This window comes from Pholis gunnellus (assembly GCF_910591455.1).
Source record: "Pholis gunnellus genome assembly, chromosome: 1".
In the NCBI taxonomy this organism is placed as follows: Eukaryota; Metazoa; Chordata; class Actinopteri; order Perciformes; family Pholidae; genus Pholis; species Pholis gunnellus.
The window spans coordinates 15,663,324-15,688,660 of NC_136528.1; the positions used below are offsets into that span (position 1 = coordinate 15,663,324).

General features: G+C 40.9%; 1 protein-coding gene across 3 annotated transcripts; it reads right to left on the reverse strand.

Moving 5' to 3' along the window:
• Positions 1–2,635: 2,635 nt before the first annotated feature.
• LOC306701422 (AN1-type zinc finger protein 3 homolog) lies at positions 2,636–17,142 on the reverse strand. Of its 3 annotated transcripts, none has more exons than XM_079166724.1 (6): positions 16,794–17,142; positions 11,317–11,357; positions 10,805–10,855; positions 9,259–9,324; positions 7,378–7,596; positions 2,636–4,783 (listed from the first exon to the last, which is right to left on the reverse strand). In XM_079166724.1, exons 1-6 carry the CDS (start codon positions 16,874–16,876, stop codon positions 4,629–4,631), a joined length of 615 nt encoding a protein of 204 aa, XP_079022850.1. In that variant the 5' UTR covers positions 16,877–17,142; the 3' UTR covers positions 2,636–4,628. The 3 variants fall into 3 exon arrangements, with proteins under 3 accessions (XP_079022850.1, XP_079022849.1, XP_079022848.1); XM_079166723.1 differs by having other exon boundaries at positions 9,259–9,321; positions 10,805–10,993; XM_079166722.1 differs by having other exon boundaries at positions 10,805–10,993.
• Positions 17,143–25,337: the final 8,195 nt, after the last annotated feature.

Below are 25,337 nucleotides of genomic sequence, written 5' to 3' on the forward strand. Positions count from 1 at the left end.
AAGGTCACATGAAAAAAAAGAAATGTCCGACTGACAGTAATGGCTACACTGGGATTGGATCTTCCACGCCGCTGTTAATTTCCTCTTAAACCTGACCAAATGTCAGCAGCATGCTTGTTTGAGGTTCCTGCAGCATACTGTCAGTTTGTGGTGGTTAAAGATGGTTGTGATGGTAATGAACAGTGCTGGAGTCATTAGCTATGGTTTTGGGAAGGGATTATGCCGTATGCGTCTCTGGATATAGAGTCACACTCAAAGAATATTAAAGAACGCATCTCAACTCATAACGCATGCTAACAGTAGGTAGGCATCTTCGGTAACATCTGCAGGAATGCATGGCGATGAATGCGTTTCAAAGTGATTATTTAATGATATAGTTAGAATATTTAATTTTTCTTTACATGACACTTTCAGAAAGTTACCACAGTTTAATCTGTGTGAAGCACTCGGGGCAACAGAGAGAAGCTGTGAACACCTTTATGGTAAACTTGTTAAAGCAAATAATGGCAAATTACACATCCAACCCCAGACGGAAGACCATTATCATTCATTTGGAGTCGCGATTCAGCATACTTAATGAATGTAAGTCCAATATTCACTCTCTTTTAGCTCCTAAGGGAAATTGTCGGCACACATGCTGCTAAATGCTCCACTATGTTCACCAGCTAGTCTCTAACGGTGTCTGTCCGCCGTTTGGTGCTGGGCAGGTAGTGGACCGTGTGTTTACAGCATCAGAGCTAAAAACAGTTACCGACTGCATCTGAACACAACAACAAATAGAGCAGCGAGAGTGAGGAAAGAAAAATGTGTTGGTTTTGGTATCATTTAAGCAGGAATTTAGACCTTCATGTTGTCCTATAATTTCATGACTCATTTTCTCTGCAGCTACTTTGTAACTGTATCTCCTGAATTAATTAAGTGAAATTTGACAAAAGCGGCAAAGCCTTTTACTCCTTTGGTGTCCTGGTATGTTCATGGCTAGATTCCTATTATGACACATTTGAAGCATAGTATTATTACATCTTCTTTACTCAATAAGCTCTGTTATGAAGATCTGATGTCTGTTGTTCGTGTCATTCATTTGCTCAATAGATGAGGAAGGAACATCATGCGAGTCAAAGTGGATATAATGAATGTAATTACAGACATGCAATTACAGACAGTGCTCAACAAATGTATGAAGACTAATAAGAGACGTTACCATTACACTGAGTAAGATCAGCGCTGCCTGGAAATAAGACGATGACGCATGAGCCAGTGAAACTGATCCAAAGTCATTACTTTGGACATTGTTACCTTCCATTGCATTTACTGTATATCTGAGATCATTCTCCCACTAATGTAGGATTCAAAGTGGTGGCTTCTTTTTGAAGTAGAAACTAAAACACCAGTACTTCTCTCACTGGTGTTCACTCACACTTGTTCAGCACAAAATACTGGTTTCAACAGTGGAGACATGAAGGCACAGATAGAGTAGCAAGAGAGTCCAAGTGTGTAAAAAAAGCTAAATCCTATACAAGGATGGTGTATAAAACTAATGTTGGCCAATCAAGGCGGTAAGACTAGCAGGCGTCCTTGTTTGTTGAGCTGTAAGGAGATTACTTACCACTGGCCACGTCATCTTATCCCCCAAATCCCCCTCAAAAACTAGGCAGCCTCCAGCAAACATGCTTCTCATTCCAACCCAATCCTGGCACTGAGCTTCATCTTGTGTGTCAGGCTATAATCAAGACAACATAAAACACAAGAGAGTGCAGACACTGACAACCAAAACAAAGAGAGGGCTCAAGAAAGCCAGAGGGGGGCTTAAGATTATAAGAAAACCCCAATGTATTCCAGCCAAATTCAAAGGAAGGAAAAACAGGTCCATAACTACTCTTCATTAGAAATAATTGGGAGTCAGGTCAGAAAAAAATATCAGTATTTAGAGAAGTTCTGTATGTCAACATATGGCAGAAGAGCATAGAGGGAGCCCCACATTGATGATATAGAAATTATATATTTGTAGTTAAAAAATGTATTAAACAAATCAGTCTTTGAGATTTCCTGGAATACTGGATGTCAAATAAACACCAAGGCTGAGAAACTTTAACGGAAAAAAGGACACACACAGCATTTAAATCTCTTAAACTCTGTCCGGTCTGTAACCCAGCAGGGTTGTTCAAAGGAGAAACTTCACATTTAGACGATAACTTCCTCAGTCTTGGCAGAGTTTAGGCGAGGAGGAGGGTGAGAGATTACGCTCAGGCTGACGACGGGCCAGCTTCCACGTTTGAAGATGCTTTTTGATCGTTGCTACACGCTTTTTCTTTTTCCACAACATTAATTAGTGCAGCCGGCCCACAAGGCTCATTGCTGCCATCAGAAGCTTCTCTCGTCAAAATTCTCCATTAGCGAGCACAAACACACAAACAGATTTGTGAGTAAATGAGAGTAGGTTTATAACAACCCTCTGTGAGCATTAAACAGTTGTTTACATCACTTTAATATTACTGCATTAATTATTAACCAACCTCAACTCACATCCACTACAAATGCAGAAAATGTGTATATATGCTCGTTCCACTCTTAAATTAAAAATCGGCTCTTGTCCTTCATCCTTCCATCCATCATGTCAATAAGCACACCACAGATGTTCACGCTTTGTCTAATCCAGTTTATTCTTTCTCAGTAAAAGAAAAAGTTGGAAAGGGGAAGCATAAAGAAACAACAATGGAAACAAAAATATAGAATTTTCCACGTTCATCTTCCCATTTTATAACCACATTACAACCAAAAAGAAAAGCAGTTCTACACTAAAGTGAAAAGCAAAAAGGGGTTAAATAAGGGTTTCTTTAAGATACAGAATATTCATTCATTATGCATTTTCTGTTCATTCCTTCCATAGTCCACCAGGAAAACGTTTGGAAAGTAATTATTTGCTGATTTTAACTTTCAGCGCACTGCTCACCCCCAGCCGCCCTCTCCCTCCTTCCTCTACAGCAAGAAAGAGGGAGGAGGGAGACAGAGAGGGTGACATACGGAAAAAGTAGAGCAATCAATAAGGTGAAAGATGAGATGAGAAAAGTGAAAGGCAGGAGGAGGAGAACGCTCGTGAGCTCATCGTGCTAGCTGGAAATGAAAACACGGGGCCTAAAAGGAAGGAGGGAGATGAAAGTACAGACAACCAAAGAATAGTTCCGTATCAAATGACCTTTAAATGTGGATAATTGAAATGAAAGCCTAAGACATTATGCGAAACCTGAACTATAACAACCATCACACGTCTTGAACAGGAACCTCTGAGTGGCGCTCTGCCTTCTCAGCTTCAGTCCGAACTCAACAGCAATGTCTGATCTTGCCTGCTTGTGCTCAATGTGAACAACAGCCGAGCACATAAAACAACGAAAGGTGTGAGAGAGTGCGTATTTGTAAAAGTGTAGAGACGTGTGGACGTATACAACGCACACATTTCAGGGTCAGTCCTAAATCGTGCGCACATTTCCATAAAACGTCCCGTCCGGTTAATGTTGTCGTCCTGAAGTTTGTACACATCCAGCACACGTAATCCACATGTTGGTAAAAACAGACGTGTGGAGAGGACACGTCTTCATGCGGGAATAGGGAGGTGAAGACTGAGACGAAAAGAGGACGACAGAGAAAATCTGCCACAAATTAAGTCTCGATCAATCACATCCCAACGTTGATGACGGATCAGTGTGCAATCCAAGGACAAGCAGCTCACTTCCACGTGTCTGAATCCGGCTCGCACTGCAAGTTCTGAATCTGGAATTACAATATCACCCCAGTGTAACAGAGCAGACACACCTTCTGAATAATCTTAAAACAAACAAAGGAGTAAACAGGCGTCCTGTAGAGGAAAGGAGAAGGATGCAAGTGGGTGAGGGGAGGGGTGAAGGTTGGGCTTTGATATCCTGATATCCTGAGGTGGATGATTAACAGATGTTTCTAAGGGATATGGGGTAGTGGACGGCCAGGGGGTAAGACACTGACTTAAACTGAGGCTGGCTTGCTTGGTTTGCTTCACAAAGTCCATGCTTGGCGCAGAGTACAAAGCAGCTCTGTCTGATTTTGAGGTAAAGAGCACAGTCTATAAACAGCGCCAAAGCAGAAGTGTACACAAAGGGTAACCATCCTTTTCTCCTCCTTGTCAATCTTTGTTTTCTTTTCTTTTTTCTTCTTTTTTTTGAGGTAAAGAGTATAAGTCTTAAACTGGCTTCCGGGACAAACATTTGTAGAGAGCATTGCATTTTCTTCTCGTCGTCTTACTCTGCTCACACTTGTGTCGTCGGGAGCTTGCAAAAAAAAAAGTTAAGAAATTGTATATTTCCTTTGCTCTTTATTGTTCTGTCATTCCTGGGTTGCGATTTTTCCAAAAGGCATCTTAGCAGCAGGGATATGATCAAGCCAACAGAAGCAGAAAACAACGGGGATACGGGGTGACAGCGGGATTTAAAAAGAGCAAGCATAATTTAAAAGAAAGGGTGGAGGTTTGTATCCAAAAAACCTGCAAAAATCTTGAACAACAAAATGAGAAGAAAACAAAATTAAAAAAAAAAGAAAAAACAAATCCCTGTCGGTGCTAAGACACCGTCTGAACACTGAGATTCTTCTAAGGGAGCGGCCGCTCAGGAGCACTCTTCTCCGATGCGCTGGCATGAGCGGCCCACCTTGCGGTCGAGCTTGACCATCTTCAGGACCGCCTCCTGGCGACCACGGCCCAGGTGGTCAAACAGACACTCGTGCTGCTCGGGAAGCCGATGGAGCATACAGAAGACATAACCTGGAGGGTGGGTGTACAAGAGGGAGAGGGGTTAGTTTGCTTCAACTTAGAACAACCTGAACAAAAAAACGGGACACAGAACGCAAAAGAGTATAGTACGATGTTTAAACAATGCATTAAACATGCATTTCTACATACAGCCAAATTATTTGAAAATGTTTTAAACCCCTACCAATTATACAAAAAGGTAAAAAAAAAGCAGTACAGGTTGGCAAACACATCTCTATTATACAAGTCTTTCTAAATGGCCAAGGACAGATAATATGTACGGCGCTGCAGCCATGCCTCTGTGAAAAGGTCTGGTTACCAGAGAAGACATGCTGGTTAATAGCTTCCTCCTTTGACTCCATTCAACAAAAGGCGGACAACCCTCATCTGTCTCATTGACTCTCCGTCTCTACTGTAGCACGCTCAACAAAAGGCCCCGCCACTGTAGGAGGCTCGTTAAGCTCAGAGCAGCTCGTTAGCTCTCATCGTCTTGAATTCATTCATTAATACACATAATAACACTGCTGGCATTCAGTGAGTGGTGATTCAAAAACACAGTTTGACAGCTGGTTGCTACGCAATTAAAATCTATGTGATTAAAGCGCACGTGAATGGAGTGGAAGGGAGAAAGTTGTGTAACATTTTGAGGCTTCTAAAAGGGATGGGCTGCTAGACACTGGGGGAAACAGCGGAAAACAAAACTACTTCCAGTTGCTTGAATGCAAGAGAAATGCCTTGATGACATAGTACAAATGTAGAGGACCAATGGAAGACACTTGCACAACAAATACTATGAACAAAAGCATTTACATATCACTATTTTAAAATGCAAAACAAACACAAACGATGCCTCTAGGCATTCATTTTCAGGTGCCAGAAAACAACGGATTTCCAATACACCCTTTGTACCAAATTTAACTGCACCAAGTGATGATAAGCAAGCTATTTAGGACTTTTTTTACTACACTATTTTCTAAGTTAGAGATACTATACTTATGTTGTTATTCCCATATCAGAAACGCCCAAAAGTTTCCACCAAGCTCACTGCAGGTGTTTTTACAACTGAACAGTGAATCGAGTTTTAAAACATCAATGAGCTGGGAGGAAATTTTGCTTTTCAAAGTTTTTATTGCATAAAATTCAAGCGGTCTTAAATATTTATTCTTCCTGAGGTGGAAATGGAAAAAAAGCAATTTCATGAGAGTTGCTGAAAATACACACACACACACACACACACACACACACACACACACACACACACACACACACACACACACACACACACACACACACACACACACACACACACACACACACACACACACACACATCCTTTAAACATAACCACTTATTATATTTAAGACATGAATTAAAAGGCTAATTATGCTATTATAATATATAACTGTTTTTACCATTCCTGCTGTTGCACAACGTGCAGCATGCTGGGAAGGCCAAATTGGTTGCAGCCATTGTGTGAGATAACTGAATGATTTCTGACTTAAACTACAGTAAATTCAGAACACCACAGCTTATCTTCACGTACTGGAGTCGTTATCAACGGTTACCGGTTATGGAAACGGTGTTTCTCTCATTTTAGGACCATTGCTTGCAAAGTGAAAGACAAGGGAAAGTACCAGTCAGGATTAAGGTCCTGCTTCTGTTGGATCTCAGATGAGAACCTGACGATCTAATTAGCTTTTTAAGTTCCGTTTCATACTAAGACCTAGTCAGATGAATATTATAGCCACTGCGGAACAGCAAAAGTCTACCGAGTGTGACAACATTGGATCAGATACTCCATCAGAGCTTTATTTTCTTCCCCCATTTACTATCTGAAAAGCGTCCGTGCTTTCAACTCATTATCAGACCTTCTTGGCTTGCACTGTGAAACATTTTGCAGCAGCATTAGCAAAGTAATCTGCAATTAAAGCAATAGACCGATATCACCATAATTGCCACCATTTCCCCTTCAGTCTGTAAAAGCATGTTTTCATAGTGAGCATTGGACTATTAAGGATGGACGGCCCGTGCATTAAGCAGCGCCTGGTGAAAAGAAAAAGTCAATTTCCAATTTAGAAATTGTTACGTGGGTTTAAGCAGATGGTCTTTAAGCAGCGAAGAGCTGTGACTTTGTAAGTACTTTAATTTGTATGCAAACAAGTTGATTAGCAAGCTAAGTATTGCTTTAAGCTGCATTAGTGTTCGTGGTAATTGGCTTATGTTTTATGTGCAACGTGAAGCATTCAGGCTTTCTGTAATGGTCCCCCAAGGCTAGCAGAGGCACTCTTCTGATCATCGACGTTTTCGTCAACACAAAAACACATGGTCAGAGAGTGATGCATTTCACTGCACTCTATGTCAAATTCTCAAAACTATGACCAGTTTAACGAACACGTGGTAATGTTTTTAGGAGGCAAATATTAACCACTGAAAAAGTCATTTACTCCCTCATGCACATGCAAGACACACAAGGTCTTAATAACGTCTTCTTATGCTCTTGTGTGTGAGTGAGCCTGTGCATGTACAGGTATTAGCGTACATCTGGTAATGGGTTTAAATGTGTGCGCCAATGTATTGTTTATGTGTGTAAAGTTGCATCATCGTACCACAGCGACAGGAACCCAGCTCTTGCTGAACCAGCTCCAGTTTGGTTTGGCAGCGATGGCAACGTTTGCGGCTCCGCTGTTTAGAGCCACTGCGAGACGAGGATGATGATGATGATGATGACGATGCAGACAAAGATGACGATGAAGACTCTTCACCCTCTGGCACGTCACCCACTCTCGCTCTCTTCTCGGGTGAAACGTCACTTTCCGACTCCGAGGCTGGTGAAAAAAGAAGAAGAAGAAGAAAAAAGGCTATAAAGCAATCGCTGAGCTCCATAAATTATTTTTCATATTTAAAATGTTTGTATTTGTCACAACATTAAGAAAATGTAAAGCAGACATTTCTGTAAATACTGTTAATGCAGTGGACATCTGGAAGTTTGGAACAAAATGTAAATGAATAGTAAAACCTTGATTGCTCAACAGTGGATATGAGACATCTTTTTTCCATTTCTATTTGGCTAAAAGTTGACTATGCAATGCAACTAGACATCTCCATCCCACCTGTTTATACTCTACTGATCAACAAAGGGTAATAATGGCAACCTAAATTATTGTATTATATTCTGTTTTCTGGAGTTGCCAGATACAAAGCATGTGAAGGTTAATCAATCTGCAAGAAATGGTTTTGAATAAAATCTACCAATCTACTTACAGCCAAACCTTCTCCACCTTTTAATAGTCCCCCTACACACATAATAATCCCCAAAAGCATTAATCTCCTGAGTGTCCAGAACATCAGCTTTGACTAGAATTTCAAGAGAAAATATCCAATAATAAGCTCCATAACAAATCTCATTTAATATAAACTGGGAGAGAGCAGTTGATGGAACGCTGGAACAAAAACACCGCTTTGTGTTAAATAAAAAGGTGCTTTGGAGACTAATGATTCTCCTGCATGTGACGACATTCAACCCAGCACCTGAGACCGGGAGCGCATGTAGCCAGTTTCTCTGTTCGGCTGGAATTTCAACTCAGCTTTTTCTCATCAATCCTGCAGACTTTTTCTCTGGCCCGGCCGAATGCTGATCAGCACTCAATACATCTCTGAGAACTAGGCCAAGCTGAGCAGCCAGATCCCCCTAGCAGGCCCCATCGATCCCTGAATGTGCTAGAGCATGTGTGTCTGTACATGTGCAAGTGCATGTTGTGCCAGCCTTTTCGTTATCCTGGCAAAGCTCTGTGGCCAATTTACAGCGGCTGAAACGTCAAAAACGCTCAAGTTTGACCGATTTGTTAAAAAATAAAAAGCAAAGGAATTTGAACTGATTTAAGAGCGTTATAGGTCGCACAAAAGTGCATCCAGGCTTTAACCCAAAACACATTTCGAGAGACAGTAAAAAAGTGAAACGTCCACTCAGCCACATCACAAGGTTTAAATGATGCTGTGTGTGCATGTGTGCGCTCACATGATCCCGCGGCATTAGACAAGGGATCTACATGTTCACACACCATTGCTAAGCCTTGCCTGCTCTGCAGTTGTCTTAAGTCATGTGCAAGTTTTCCCGTGTGTTAGTGTAGCAGGTAGTGTCAACTAATGGTGAAAGTACAATGAAGGGAAACTGTTTATTATAATTATCTATACATATATAAACACACACACAAATAGTATATATATATATATATATATATATATATATATATATATATATACACATACACATACACACACACACACTTGCACCTTTTTGCAAATACATTGCATCCCCAATATCCTTCCCTCTGCAGTTTCCACTGGAAGCACAATTAACCTGGCTATTTTGGATCAATCCGTTGCCGTTTATGCTAATAGCGCCCGTATTCCAATACCTTAAGTGGACATGACAAGCACACAGTGCAAAACACAACAATGGACATTGTAATGGCAGAGAGGAGGCATACCTGACTCAAAGGAGCGTTTTGTGGGAGTGGAGAGTGAACTGAAGACTGTGTCTGTGCTGGATACTTCTGAAAGAGATACGGTGAGAAAAAGGGGAGAAGATGAGAAAGAAAGGAAAGAAAAGAGAGGACATAAGGACACTTTGTGTAAGACTTTGTTGTAATTTCTCTCATTTAAGTGTAAAACAAAATCAAATGTCCTCAGGCTATATTGATTTAGAGCAGAGCGATAAATAATTCCACAATAAATCATCTAAAAACAGAGAATACTGTGGTACCGTTTTCTACAAGGTAGCAAGATTTTGTTTAAATCCTTTAATATGCCTTGAGCTTTTTTTTTTCCTTTCAGAAAAAGACTGCGATAGATATCTGGGAGGAAGGGGGCCGCAGTGTGCGGGTTTGTCAGTTAGTGAGTGAATAGAGTGCTGCAGAAATGAGTCCAAAAACCCAAAATAAGTGAGAATGTTTGCACTTCTGCTTCCCTTGTCCCGAAGTCAATGGGTTTTTGCTTAGATGCCGGAGAATAGATCTGTGGTTAACACCAGCGTAAGAGATTTTAACTTTTTGTTCTATGACATAAAATACGGCAGTAAACACCCATCTCGTGAGTTCTGAAGCTTTTGCGTGACTTAACAAAAAAAAAAAGGTGTTGCTTACAAGTGGCTAAATGAGGCAACAAATTGTCATCAAGCCGCCTAGTCCGCCTTAACAGCCCCGGTGTGTGTGCTCGTGTGGTGCTGGTGGAGCACATTCACATTCTAATGTTAGCTTTTTTTACTTCTGCCGTATTTAAGCTTCAAAGATCATAAAAGTGATGTTCATTTGTGAAGATTATCTCGCTGAACAAATCACGCAAGTGTCATAAGCGTATTTTCAGCAATAATCCACAATCCAGTGGAAAGAAATCACATTGGCTTTTTGTCGAGGGAACAAGTGCGATGCCAACTTCCGTGGGTTGGCCAATAAAAATATGTCGTCCCTGCAGCACTCTATTACCATGAGGGCCTTGTCTTTTTTTATCAGCTATAATCATGTACTAGTGTATTGTACTAAAAAGCAGAGGACCACGTTAGTGTGGGGACGTGTTATCACAACGTTCTGCACATCTATTTGGCGGCCATTTTATTGCCCTGTCCTGGATCGGCCTCTACAAATAACCTTGTCACTGTATAGCAATGACCGATGAACTGGCAATTGTAGGTGTCCTTTTTAAAACCTTCACTTCTAAATGGATACCCTTTGCTATCATTCTCTCTATCTGTGCCACGAGGACAAATATAGCCAGGGCAGGGTCACTGCAGCTGCTGCTGGTAGAGACTAGTATCCGTCTTCTGCAGAGATGCCCTGGACTATGAGCTGCAACACTCTGGTTTTGACCACTAAAATGAGAGGTTGTGCATTAAAACACATAGGCATACGACCACTTCCCATAGACTTTGAGTTCTACACTTCAGAGTGGGAGTGCTCTATAGATTCATGGAAAAAGGCAGCAAGAACGTAGTCCCTCATCTGAAATTAAAAAAAGAAAGAGGATTAACTGGTGTCCTACCGTCCTGAGCAGGTAGAGATGGCGCTCCCGTCTCTCCTGGCAAAGGGTCTTCTGTTGAGTTAGGCATCGACATCAGTGACTGACTAATGCTGCTGTTTGTTTCAGTACAGAAGATGTCGGCTTGGTTGCTGCTGGAGCTTGAGGAGGCCTTTGGGGCACAATCATCGTCTGGCTGTTTCTCCTGAATGTCTATGGGGGGGGGGGGGGGGGGAGGTAAATGGTGAGACATTTGTGTTCATATGAGAAACATGTTTGAATACATCTGTCAGCTTTGGGGTATGCAGTGGTTGTTAATAGCAGGACAAACAAGTGTGGCATAAGGGGAATTCAGGTGCATCTTTGGATGATGTTCAATTCTATTTGTTAACTGTGGTACACTGACACAGTTCTGTTTAAATCATATTCAAATGGATATGGTTGTTTACTCGTATCTTTGGCCCTGAATATTGAATATGGAAGCTATGGGTGAACACAGGGTATGCCAACCAGCACACAGAAGAACAAGAACTTACCTGCAAAACATTTTGAGCAGAGATTCATAGCTTTGCTCGATCTGAGGAAAAGAGCAGAGAGAGAGAAAACAACTGTGTTCATCAAATTGCTTGTGTAAGAATCCAAAAATTGCAGAGTGGGATATAAAGAAAAAAGTGTTTTGCTGATGGGTATCCACGCAGCAAGAGTAACAACATGTTTCCACAGTCCCCAAGTCCCTCGCTCAGACTTCATTTCTCATTCTGGATCCTGGAAGGGAAACGTTCAAGATGAAGCACTAAATTATTCACTGAATCTAAAACTGCGATGCTGTGTATGAGGCTGTCAACGCAAAAGTAGCAGACTAGCAAGGAGGCTGAACTGAGGTGTGACTTTCCTTTAGATCTATTTCTGCACATCTTGCTGTACCCCGTACAGGAAATGTAAATATGAAAATAATCTGGGTACAAATTAAAAATCACACTTGTTTTAGGGATTTACTCCGTCATCCGGGTGTCCAAGTTGTACAGTTAAGACGGCTAATTACACATTTTACACCAAGATTCCTGAAGTGTGTTTCTGTGTGTTTGAACATTTCGAAACACAGACTCTTTTGGAATCTCCCTGCTTCTAGCTTCTAAATGAGCAGAATAAAGTTACCTAATTATAATAATTGAAAATGTTTACGTATTTAAAGTTCCACTCCCATTTATTCTTTTTGTAACTTTTTATATACATCTGTCAGGAGTTTGATTTGACCTTATCGGTAGTAGTGAATATATAACATAATCAAATAGTTACATTGTCTCGAATCAACGGTCTCTGACTCATAAACATTGATTCTGTAGAAAGCAGCAGCAGTACGGTAATATCAGTACGGTGGAACAGTTGATTTCAAATGAAAATGACAGGGCCTCTCATCTGTGTTGGCAATGTACTCAACTGGCATGACAACCACTCAGCTGGTCTGATGAAGGTGAGCAAGAGGCATGAATGGAGAACATTACAAACCTCATTAACTTGCCCTTTTTACCAGCTACAAAACGCTTCTAAACATACTTTTCCCTTCCAAACCGTGGATGCAGACATTAAATAGCGGTTGTTATGGGGTTGATTACCGAAGCCTTGCTGATTTCAGTGGCACAACTCGATCACAACAGATGGCTCTAGCTTTCCTCTGAGAGGGCTCCTCTCTCATTTCCTCCCCCAGCCCTCGTCCTTACCGTCTGCGCATTGAGCGTGACGGTCGCTGCTATCGGTCACATTCTATTTATTTTGGGTGCTTCGTTGCACACCTTTGTCCTCATTTCTAAATGTAGGGTCAGCCGCAGTCAACCTGAGGGCTGTCAGTCAGTCAGTCAGTCAGTCAGTCTGCTGCTGTGTGTGGTGTCGGGTTTAAAACAGAAAAGGAGGAAGCGAGAGGTAAGAATAGAGGAGAGACCTTAATCATGAGACACGGGAAAGGGAGGAAGCCGGTACTGGGTGAACAACAAGTCATATCCTGTTGTCACCATTATAAATCAGAGGCAATCAACTCAGGGATTAATTAGGGAGCTAAAAGGGGTGAGAAGGGGTGAGAAAAAGAACATGCGGCATGCTTGTTATGCTGAGTGGAGTTTGAACAGACAACACCGTTGGCCCACTGCTGTTACTAATGACAATATCTGATTGGAACAGACAGGAAGACTTGGTTGCCTTGGTGATGCAGTTTGAGTGACACGAGGGAGCAAAGGCTTGGATGGGTGATAAACGTTTTGAAGGAATTAAGTTTAATTAAACACTACTGACAACAAGCAGTAAAGTACAGAATAACTTCATAAATGCGGATAGAAGTCTGTTAATTGTTGCTACATTGTGTACATGAATTAATTAGACAATGTCAGGTTTATCTACGGGGAATAAGATAGCGACAGAGAGAGGCTCAGCTGTGCTTTATGATACAGGGGGAGGAGAGATTATACATTACGGTTCTACATCGTAGCCTCGAACATATCCAAAAGTTTTGCTTTGCTGACGGGGCCTTCAATAAAAACTGGAAGGGCAGCACGGGCTTGTTCAACACGTCCGTCACGGATTCAAAGTGGCAACTTCAAAGTAAAAAAAACGGATGTATTCAACACTTTTAATGTAAATCATTTGTGTTATTAATAGCAATATGTGGCTGATTAATAAACTAATTCCTAACGCAAATGTTTGACAAATCCAGCAATTCTCTACAGCCTTAGGAACAGATGTTATCAGTGTTATAGATCTTTAGCGCTAATATAAGATCATTACAATAGGTTGGTACTGTAGTAGTATGGACTTTAGAATTAATTTGTCTCATGTATCCCTGTATGTATTAGAGGAACCTTGCAGCACAGCAGCAACAAACAGAAGCTGTGTCTTTAGACAAGGTTTTCTATGTTCAACCTACTATGTGAGACAAGTCCTAGTTGAGCTACACAGACACATGCACACAACTAACAAGAGACCAACACAAGCGATCCACACCTGCAACCACAACGAATCCAACAACTGATAACAAGAAACTTGCTCAAGCAGACTGTAAATAAATAGGCTTAAATCTGACACATTTGTGATCACTAATCCCGAATCTATTTCAGGTTCATCCTATCTGCGAATAAAAATCTTCCTGCACCAAATCAGGCATGTTACAATCTTAATTTCAATTTTACGAAAGAACTCTGCAGCAAGATCATCATTAGGAGACGCAGAGAACTCCTCTGATACCCATATAAAGAAAGGTAAACAAAAGGAGTGAGTAACATTTTCGTTTTCCGTCTTCCATTGCCTGCTGTGTCAAAGATCACTTTGAGACAATCAAGCCTTCTGCTCTCTGGGAGAAATAACATAAGGAAGAACAAGCTGCTAAATGTCAGATGTATTTACGGTTTATGAGCCACAAAGCATCAATCACAACCATACATGGTGCCCCTGAATGTGCCTCTTCAAAACAAAGTATCGCGGCAGAAAGAGATGATGCCATAAAACAACCTGAAGGAACTTGTGTTTTAAATGCGGTCATACATTAGGTCTGGAGCATACAGAACAACTCACAGGTGATTTCAACCACTTCCCGCTAAATGACACGATGCAACAGTCCTTCTGTCCGATGGAAGATCCAAGGACCCGACACACTTTTCACTCCAACGCATGTAAGCAGGATGATCCAAATCAGGGGCCGGATTTCTAAACCAAATCCATCATAACCAGACAATAAGGCCTCTCCCAATACCGCTGAGAAATTCAGCATCAGTGCATACTTTTCTCAGTGCACCCTCAATATCCCACAATCCATTGTGCTCTTGTCAATTGTGTAATGAGACTTCCTGTCTGACTATTAGTCAGATGATACCACCACATATGTTTTACGTGTTCAGGTGCTCATTAATTACTGGTAGATTAGCACCTTGAACGGAGCATGTTGGAGCATGTTCCAGATAAATGGAAGTTAAACTATATGGAGATATTAAACATTAGCAGAGCACACTGTTTGGATAAGGGTTATCTTTTAGTTAAGTCAAACATCACAACTTGCACTGGATGATCTGGTGTCTTCATACTTTGCCCAGGTTTCCAGCGTCAGTGATCATAAACTTTGAAATACTGTTGACAGAGACTACAGGACGATTGCATTTAGTGTTAAAAGTGCAGGCTCAGCTTGGCCTTCATATCCTCTTATGTAGCAACCAACAATCATTTTCATTATCAGTCAGTCTTCGGATAATTTATTTGATTAACCGATTGATTAATTGTCTGGTCTATAAAAATGATTCTATTAAAAACAAAACACAAAGATACCAGTAAACTTTAACAAATGTTGCTTAAACTTAAACGATGAATCGGTATGAAGAATTGTTGATGATACATGTTCTAGCGATTGATTTAATCGACTCATGTTTTGCTGCTAAAGAGGAAATAAACTTTACGACTGCTAAATTCACCTCCAATTGACTTTTACCACAGAAGTAGACAATGGGGAGGTGCATCTTATAACCAGGGTTGACTCATACTCGGGCAACACTGTAACTGACAGCACTTATCGTAAATTTAGTTTAAAATTACAGATACATTTTAAAAAATCATCTCTCACATAATGTCTGAACATCATCTCCAATGTCAGTCAAACATCATCAACTAACAATGTAATCAAAATTACTGCATATAGAATGAACTCTGCAATAGTGACAGACAGGCTGATATTACAGTGAGAACAGTATAGTGACAGAACATTAAATAATCAGGGAACATATCACAGTGACCTGTTAGAACAGTCTGTCGTAAATGTAAAGGGCGTTTAATGCAGAAAGTATAAAAGCTTTTAAGCAAACGTGGAACTTGTAATACTGTAACAAGACGCAGAGATGCATTGACTTTGGTGCCGACACAAATATGTTGAGGCCTGGTGAACTCTGATCAGGTGGCTCATCAACAACACGGTCTCTGGTATTGAGATCCGTGCCCTGGTGTAAATAGAATTAGGTAGAACAAACAATTCTACAAAAAAAAATGTTCTTCATTGACCTGGTAAACACGTATGTAATTTCATTTTTCTATTTAATTTGACGTAGAATGTATTTAACGAGGAAATGCCTCATTGAGATTAATAATCTCATTTACATGAGAGCCAAAACAGCATATAACAGTTACAGACAATAACGTTTCTTATCTTAATTATCTCATTGGACCCCCAATGTGTAACGTTACAAACATAGTTCAGCAAGCCATATCTGAAGTGGGATCTCTGTACCAAACGTAGCTCATGATAACATTTAGGTCAGCCCATTAATCCAAATAATAACTCAATTTAAAGTGCTAGCGTGTATAAATCCTATATGTAATACTTTTTACACTATAAATAGTGTTTACCACTATATGTATCAAATAGCCTCTCATTATAGCAGACTAACATGGCTTTGATTGGTAACAGAAACACTTGCCTCAAACGTACACAATCATGTGCATTGAACGTCGATAATTGTCACAAAACCTCAGGACATCTTGTGCTCATGTGACTTTGTTAACATGTGTCCCAATACACTAGACACGATGTCCTCATGAGGATTAACGTGCCTGAGGAGAACTAACGTACTGTGTAACGTACTGTGTCAATGTATGTAACTATGAGTCAGTATATTAGCACATATCCTGCTTTACAGCTAATTTGAATTGATGAAATGGCTAGTTTCCACCCAGGTCTAGATTAAGGTTCAACAAATGCCCTGTGTGATATATCTAAGTAACTGCTTCGTTTATTAACTTTAGTTTCTTAGCGCTGTCACGCTACCTGGAGGGCTTATCACCTCACCTGTACCCTGCTCTCTACCTATAGAAGGTTACCGAGGCCAGCTGGTGTTAGCTAGCAGCTAATGCTACAAAACAATAGGGAGGGGGGGGTGATAACAAGAAAAGCAGCTCATCCCTGTTTGAGCTGCTAACGCTAGTGGCTAGCGACTCTGCTAGCTGTTGTCAAGAGAAAGAAAGCACAAGACATTTGAGAGGTATTTCGTCTTACCCCCAGAAACCACAGGGGCAGCGCGGGGGTACAACGGTAACGTTACTCGGTGGCTTGCTGCCCTCGCTCCCCGTGTCCCCCATGTCGGTCTTTCGTGTGAGGCTCTCCGCGTTAGCAGGTGAATCCGGGGTTTGGAGTGAGGGCCTCGTATTTGTGTTCAGATCCCCCTCTGGGCTGTGACAAGTACGGAGTCAATGCCCCGGCCAGATTATCCTTCAAACGTTTCACTGGACGAGGAGCGGTTTGCCGACACGAGCGGCCACTGACTCCGTAGAATTATAACAGCTTAAAACGGCGTTGAAACACCGGAGCCGTCAAAGCCAACGACGGGCAGAGACACCGGGGAATCCTGGGCCGATCAGCTGGAGTGAGGCGCAAACCACTGCCGTAGAGGGGAGGGGTGTCGGTAACTAGACGGCCAAATGTTACACTGATGTGACAGAAAGTGAATACAAAATAATACAGCTGTAATATTATGAGTAGTATACATGATAAAATACCACTTGAACTCGGTCAATTATCCATTTTAAAGGTTTCATTTCAAAAGGTACTTGAGTTAACATGGTATGATCCGTACAAAACTATCTTCCTACAACTGGAAAGCCTTCAACACCATGTTACAGTATTCTCTGCTGTTTCAGGCACATTTCATGTCGGAAAAGATTTAATTTAGTCTATATTTCCTATACTTGCCTCAGTAATATATACTGTTGTTGAACTGGACCCACATTGTAGTAGTAATGATATGCCACACCCGTCATTGTGCCTGTGTCTGTTGCTTTGAAATACATGAAGCTTTGAAAAGCATGTTTTCTGCTTCCTAAAAGCAGAATCATGGTGAAAATATGCAATATACTTGCGTGTTATTTAATTGTATGCTTCATTGTAGGCTGTTGAAATGTACATAGCAACAGGTGTGCAATAGGCTGAACTTTATTTTTTGTTATACAAAATGTTTTACGTTTCAGGATTCTGGTATTGTGCATGTTGTCTGACTGTCACAGTGTTATAGTTCGCTTACACATTCAGGCACAACTCTGAACCCCATTATTTCCTATGGCTTGCACCGTGCAACGGTGGCTTTTCGCTGCATTAAAGCAAAGTGTGATGTGTGCTGAACTCGGTACAATAACTGCCTTAGGAGATATCACGGTATTTTATTATTATTATCAATATAATTATCAATATAATTATTGTTGTTACTACTATTATTGCAAGTAGTTTATGATATTTTCTTTTCACCTAAAATTACCATTACCCAAACCTTGAAAGATTTCTGAACCTGTTTTTATCCTTGTTGGCTTTAGGATGGCAATGTCTGCCGGTCATTCAGGATGTCCTTTAGTCTGTTTGTTCAGCACTTTATTGAACAGAGTTAATTAATTTAACAACTATTGGATGAATGGCCTTGAAATGTGTCTTTTCACCCGATGTTATAGTCCCACGAGGATGAATCCCAATAAGTAGCTCGTGGTGAGCCCTGACATTTAATTTAGCACCAAAATCAGCAGGTCAGAATTTCCACATGTCCAACACAGTTCATGACAAGTTACATCTAAATCTAAGGATCAAATTCCTCTCAGCCTTATTAGCTGTAGGCCTATAGGCCTACTAACAGCCTATACATGCAAAATGTCATATGCGAAACATCAACATGTAACATCCATTAGGCCTCTCACAGTTTCACTTATCAGGTAGATGCAGTGTAGTACCCGATTTTGGTCTTTGTCTCCTGGGTGATGAATGTTTTTGTGCCTATAAACCATTTCACAGGTGCAAAAGTAAACATTCCAAATGTGTCACAGTTTATTTCCTGTTGCAGTGCAATGAATATGTGAAAGAAGGAAGGGTCATTACATCATGGAACTCACATTGTAGTATTCTGCAGTATTCTACATGAATTTGATTCTAATAGAGTTAGTTTTTTTTATCCGAATCAGCTGACAGGACGTACACATGGAGCTCAGCTATTGACTATAGCAATGCTATTCCGTTAAAATGGCCTATACATCAGTGGTGCTTTGTGATGGTGATTTGGCAATGACTAATGAAGATCTCTGTAGGATCAATTAAAATAGCTGGGAGCTTTTAATACAGTGCAGATCTTTTGTTAGATTCTTGCCTCACTGACATGGCTTACTTATATATTACTGAACTGAGACATTGCTATTTTTATTAGATAGATAGATATATACTTTATTCATCCAGTATCACTGACCACCGTATCAGACAGCACACGGCCCAGTCGGACAAACTGTGCTCTGCCTGTGAGGTAGTCAGTGATCTATGAGACGAGGGACGCGTCTACCCCCACCACCCGCAGCTTCTCACTCAGCAGCAGGGGTTGGATGGTGTTGAAAGCACTGGAGAAATCAAAGAAAGTGATTCTCACAGAGCCACCGGTTCCATCCAGGTGCGACTGAGCTCATTGCAGCAGTTAGATGATGGCGTCGTCCACTCAAACATGGGGCTGGTATGCAAATTGCAGAGGGTCCAGTGAGGATTTCACCTGCGGTCGGGGTGGGCCAAGACCAGCCTCTCCGGCACCTTCATCGCATGAGATGTGAGGGCAACCGGTCGGTAGTCGTTGAGGCCAGATGGGGTCGTCATTAGTTACACCTGCTGCGAACTATAGCTGTGTTAACCTGTATGGTGACGTTGGCACTAAAATAAAATCACCACAATAATATGAATTTGAAATTGGTCTATATTTTTCACTCATTTTCAGTTGCAGGCATTTACTCCACAAAATGTCTGCAACTTGTAATGACTGAAGAAACCAGATTCAGTATTTTGCTGACATCAAAGATGATTACAGCTGTACGGTTTCCTGCTTGGGAACGGGGTTGTTTCATGTACACAAATATTGATGGTGATGTCTGCGACAACAGAAATAGCATCAATGAATCCTGTTTATCACCTCAAAATGACTTTGAGAAGAATGCAACACTTTACTTTAGAGCCAGGAGGTTTGGATTCCCCTCAGCAAAACCTGCGAAGGAGTAGCTTCTGTCTGTAGGGAAGGACAAGTGGGCCCTGGGTGGAATGAAGATAAATAGCTGATAGTTCATTAGCTAGTTAGGCACAGGGAGGGGTATACTGCAGAGGATTGCAGAATCTCGTCTTTCAGTGTTGCTAAGAGCCCATATTCCAGTGCAGGGCCAAACAATGCTAGCAAAGGCGTTGTTGTTATCTTCCTCTCAGTCTCAATCAAAGCAAATTTTTCTCTGTTGACCTATTGCCGCCTTAATACTTTGTATTTCGGATGGAATATTGTTTAACATAAACAGGTAATGGTAATTCAGTGTAGAAAAGATGGCCATGGCTGGCCCCAGTTTTGGCCCGTAGTGGAAAAGCGGTTGTTGCTTTTCTCCCCACAGTCCAGCCTCGGGCTGGTTATGCTCCAGAGATTTGCAGAACACCACTTCAAAGACAGATCCCCTCGCCCCTCATACCGTATACCCTCTCTCCCCTCTCCTGCTATAAACACAAGAACTTAAGGAATTAATTAGACACTGGATCAAACACGGGTTAGTAAATTCAGCTCACTGAAGATACCAGGAGTAGTGTAATCACATGTTGCGTATCCCTTGCTGTGCGGGGAATCTTTGAAATGTACGTGGAAGCCTGTATTTCATTTCAGATCCAGCATGACAGTTTACACTGGCAGTCTCTTTACCCCTCTCTTATTCACTGAGGAATACAGTTATGGATATTTTGCAGGCTTTGCACCCTACACTGAAGGACAGCTGCACAGCTCTGCACTGCTCCTTGAAGGTCTATTCTTTAAAGAGAGTTTCAGTCACAATGGCAACTCCCAAGTTCTGAAAATCTGTGAAACGTTACATCATCCTGTTTATGCTAAAGGTCAGAGGTGGAGTTGTTTTCCAGAACATTTTAAGTTTAAGTTTGTGGTAACCCAGTATGGTCTAATCTCTATCCAAGGTGTTACTTCAGCTCCATCTAGCCCCAGTATAACCAATATATTATCTTTATTTATGGGTAGAGGTACAGATCGCAGCCTGCACTGTGCATCCTGATTACCCAGCTACACTTGCATTACTCCATGTGTCGATAAAGAGAGTTGATTCATGGCTGCTAATATGAGAGGCGAGCTCTCTACAACAGCCTATAGATGGATTGAATGGGAAATCTATGTGAACACATTTGTCCATAAATGAAAGTCTTTCTTATCTTTTAATGCCATGCCGGGATAGGCATGCTGTGTGTTATTGACTGGTGGACAAGCAATATGTCAGAGCTTGTAGATTTGTTTTGATGGGGTATATCAGAAAACAGGATTACCTAGTTTAGTCAGATAACTGTGAACACACTATTATTGATTTGAAAGTGGGCTGAATATGTGGACTTTGTATATTGTTTCTAAAATTATATATCTAACAGTGATATTTACTGATGGTCAAGTTGTAGGGATGATTAATAATAACAAAATGACATAACAATCCTGCTAGCAGTAAATTAACAACAATCTGGTGTGAAAGACGGCTGATGCAGTCCATCTTAAATCAGTATTCAAGTTCAGTCTCTCTTGTAATTCCTCTCGATACATTTTTGCAACACACTTGGCAATGCAGTGTAATGCAACGTAATGTAAAGCTGTGTTTTGATTGAACTCAATCGAATGATGCTAAGTGCAAATGCTTTTTTAATCAATGTGACATTTTTAGCTGAACAAATTCTCATTGACAGATGAGGAAAAACATCTTTGACAAGGAGATCATAACTTGGCTGTGAGGCAGCAGTGGCTGTAGGTAATGTTTAGAAGTACACCTACTCTTACAACACAATTTCTTTCTTTGCCTATTCGTGTCTATTAACCTTTTCCTCTCTTTTTCTGTCTCGCTTTCACTCTTTTACACACACATAAGCACACACACACACACACACACACACACACACACACATAAACCGTCCAGCCTCCCACTGCGTGCAGAATGTGTAGTGAAGCCACCCATGCATCAGGCGGGGGAGCCAGCATAACCAGCCTCCCTACCATCTCACTATCTGCTGATCAAAGAGCCGCTAAACAGCCAGAAAGTACAGCGGGTGCAAGACTGGAGCATGCACAGCAACACAATTAGCAAGCACCACTTTTTAAAATATATTTATTTAAATTCCTCTCTCGATCCCTGACATCACACACAAACACGGGCGTGCATATATGTGCATACAAATTTGGGAAGTATAAACACAAATGCCTCTACTTGTTATACACAATCTTTATACACAGACACACACACACATACACACAAACACACACACACACACAGACAAAGATGAACTGAGGTTTCACCTGAGAGTGACTGTTCAGGATGGCATCCACTGATCTCTAAGTTGCTCAATTAAAGTTAGTGAAGAGCCCTAACAGGGCGAGGAGAGGGTAGGAGGAGGAAGATCAAAGGGAATACAGAGAAAATCCTGGCAGGAGAAAGAGAGAGAGAGAGGAAGAGGAATGTGTGAGAGAGGTTGTGAGTGAGAGAAAGGCAGGGAGAGATGAAGACAGTGAAAGAGATGGATAGTAAGAGAGGCCGAATGTGTACTAAAAGAAAGAGAGAGATGGGATGGCAGCATAGACAAAAAAGTCACCCTGATATTTCGGGTTTCTGTTGTAATTAATTGTCTCTGATGTAGGAGTCATTGCAGAAGTCATTTTTATTGTAAAACCCCGTAAGCTGACAGACTGAGAAAACCGAGGTCAAATCATGTCATTAGCAATTTATCAGCAGCAGTATCCAACGCCTGGGGCGTGACTCTTCCACACCTGGAAATGGTTGAAACATGAGGCAAACAAACAAATCCACATTTTAAGATTGGTGAGCAACTGTGTTTTGTGTGCTAGAGAGGGAGAGAGAGAGAGAGAGAGAGAGGGAGAGAGAGAGAGAGGGAGAGAAAAGGCAACTCAAGGTGCCAACATTATAGATTAATAGAATAATTAATAAATTAAATCAATATGTGGCTTCTCCCACACAATGCTTGATAATTAAAGCAAGACTATATGAGTTTGCAACACAAAAGAACACATTCATCTCACAAATGAAACGTTGAATTCATGAGCAATAAAACACACGTTCACTCGATGTAACACTACAGCCTGATTTGGTCTGGTCTGACCAATAGCTTATGGTTGCTAATGTTAGCGTTAGCAAACTTTAGATGAATACCGATGTGTAACTGATATTACTGAGTTGATTTTAAGACTCTTTTCAACTTGTGCTACTGTTATACTTACCAATAACCATTATCCCATAAATGACAATAAATTCAGCAAACTTTACACAATCGCCTTTTAATTAAGTAAATCTGCAGTTTTTTCCATCTGGCTGGAGAAACAAGACAGACAAACAGGCATTCACAGTGGCAAGAGAAAGGCTGTCAAAGTTATTAATGAAACATTTGTGAGAGAACAGTCATTTGAAACATAATAATTCAAATGAAGAGCATTTTTTCATAATGTTCTTAACACTAAAGGCAATGCCAGGACATTTCTGGGAGCAGTGCCAGGTGGGGGTGAGCCACAAATCTGGGGAATGTGTCTGGGAGAAGTGGATGTGGATCCTCTACTGTAAAAGGATCACAGTGTACATGAAACGGCTCTGCCTCACTTCACTCCCACTGCTTATTCAAGTGTGCCCTCCAATGGAGGAAAACAGGTCATGTTGACAAAATAGACTCCTCTGCTGGATGTTTAAGCGATACCACCTGTGTTAGGGCTCTGCGGAAATGTTATTTCTCACTGTGAGACTTAATTCGGTCTGCCCTCAGGTGACAAAGTCAGTGAGCTGATTATATTTACAGTTAAACTCTGAATTTGCAGGCACTTCTAACCATTAAGTCTAAATTAATTCAACAAAATACTCAATAGAGCAAACGGTGAATAAGTCAAATACCAGAATCGGAAGGATGTCAGATCAACCCTGAGCTACTGTAGCCCAGGAAATTACAAACCCAAACTTTTGCAAATGTAATTCTTTTTCTTGAAGTATTATTTCTGATGATCCAGAAACAATCAGAACAAGCGCATACTTCATTTGTAGCATATGTTCATTACTGACACATTATAATGCAGTTTTTTGGAAAGGTCGCTGAATGATTGCGGGGTTCCAAATGCTAATTCAGTAACTGATTGGAAAAGCGCAGTAATGTGATGATAATAATATGCAGATGAGTCCTCATCAGAGCTGTCTATCCATTAATGAGATATTTGAATGTACTGTACGCGCGCGTGTGTGTGTATGTATGAGTCCATTTAGGCATAAGGCCGCATGCGTATGTACAGAAAGTGTGTGTGTTCAAGTGCACATTCACTTTCATCAGAATATTTAGCATATTAATGTTCAATCAATCTACCACTGCACTAATGCAAAGTTTAATTAAGACAAGCCATAGTTGGAAATAAACAGAAAGGAAGCAACTGAACTTGATTATATCACAACCAGCTTACACGATGAGTTCATCTCTTTTTAGGAAAGTTATACAGTCTGGAAAACTTTGAAGAGTTTTGCATGTTCAGAATGGGTTGTAATGCAGGTCAGCTTTAGACACTGTATATAGCGTTTTTGATCATCTCCTTTTACAGAAAAAAATAAATGCTGGTACCAGTGGCGGCTGGTGGAAAATGTTCTAGGTAGGGTCATCCAATCAATTTCAGCAAACATCCCAGTATGATTTAATGCAAAAAAATTAAGGTATCAAACACGCATTACTACTTTGCAGTTAAATATTCAACATTTATTCCAACACAAAAAAAAAAGTAATTAACACTTTGATAAACACGTCAGGACATCTTATTTTAGTCACCCTCACAGGGAATTCAGTATAATATATATATATATATATATATATACATACAGTATAATATAGATCATATAATAATATTCAGTATACTATAAAACACACGCTTATAGATATAAGCTATGATGAGTTTTCACTGTTAATTTACCATCTCAATTAAATGTTGATGTCTCCATGACCAAGTTGTCATGAAACTTATGTAGAAGAAAAGATGTTCACTTTGCCTAACATGTAGCTTGACAGAGTTCTCATGTGTGCCCTGGTGTTCTCATGTTTCCTTACCTCCTCATCCCTCACTCCCTAACTGTCCGTGCTGGATCTGTCCCCGGTGTTTTTAAAAAGCTAAATAAGTTATTAGCATGACTGCATCCAGCTAGCCAAACCTGTCTGGTACAGCTAGTAGAGAAGCTTCATGTACTGCTTCCCTTTCCCGCTAGTCTGCTGTCTGATTGTGAGGTCAGGCTGATCTGGGATCAGCTCTTTGGCCTGAAGAATCTCCGCCAAACTTCTCCTCTCAGACGGATCTTGGAGGAGTAGTGCTCGCCTGTAGAGACTTCTCCTGACGAGAACGCGCAGCTAGTGGGGCCAAATCGTTTTGGCCCCACTCTGAATCTATTTGAGGATGCTGATTGGCTAAATTGTATGTCACTCATTTATATCTTTAATCAGCGATTGGCTAAACTGCTTCATAGACCCGCCTCGGTGGGGCCAGCCCCACTAGCTGCATGTTCT

Excerpts from the sequence above, each read along its gene's own strand:
- LOC306701422 (XM_079166722.1), bottom strand. The coding sequence starts at position 16,876 with ATGGGGGACACGGGGAGCGAGGGCAGCAAGCCACCGAGTAACGTTACC. Across the intron at positions 9,325-10,804 it reads ATCTCTACCTGCTCAGGACG|AAGTATCCAGCACAGACACA; the intron begins GTAGGACACCAG and ends TATCTCTTTCAG. Across the intron at positions 7,597-9,258 it reads AAAACGCTCCTTTGAGTCAG|CCTCGGAGTCGGAAAGTGAC; the intron begins GTATGCCTCCTC and ends TTTTTTCACCAG.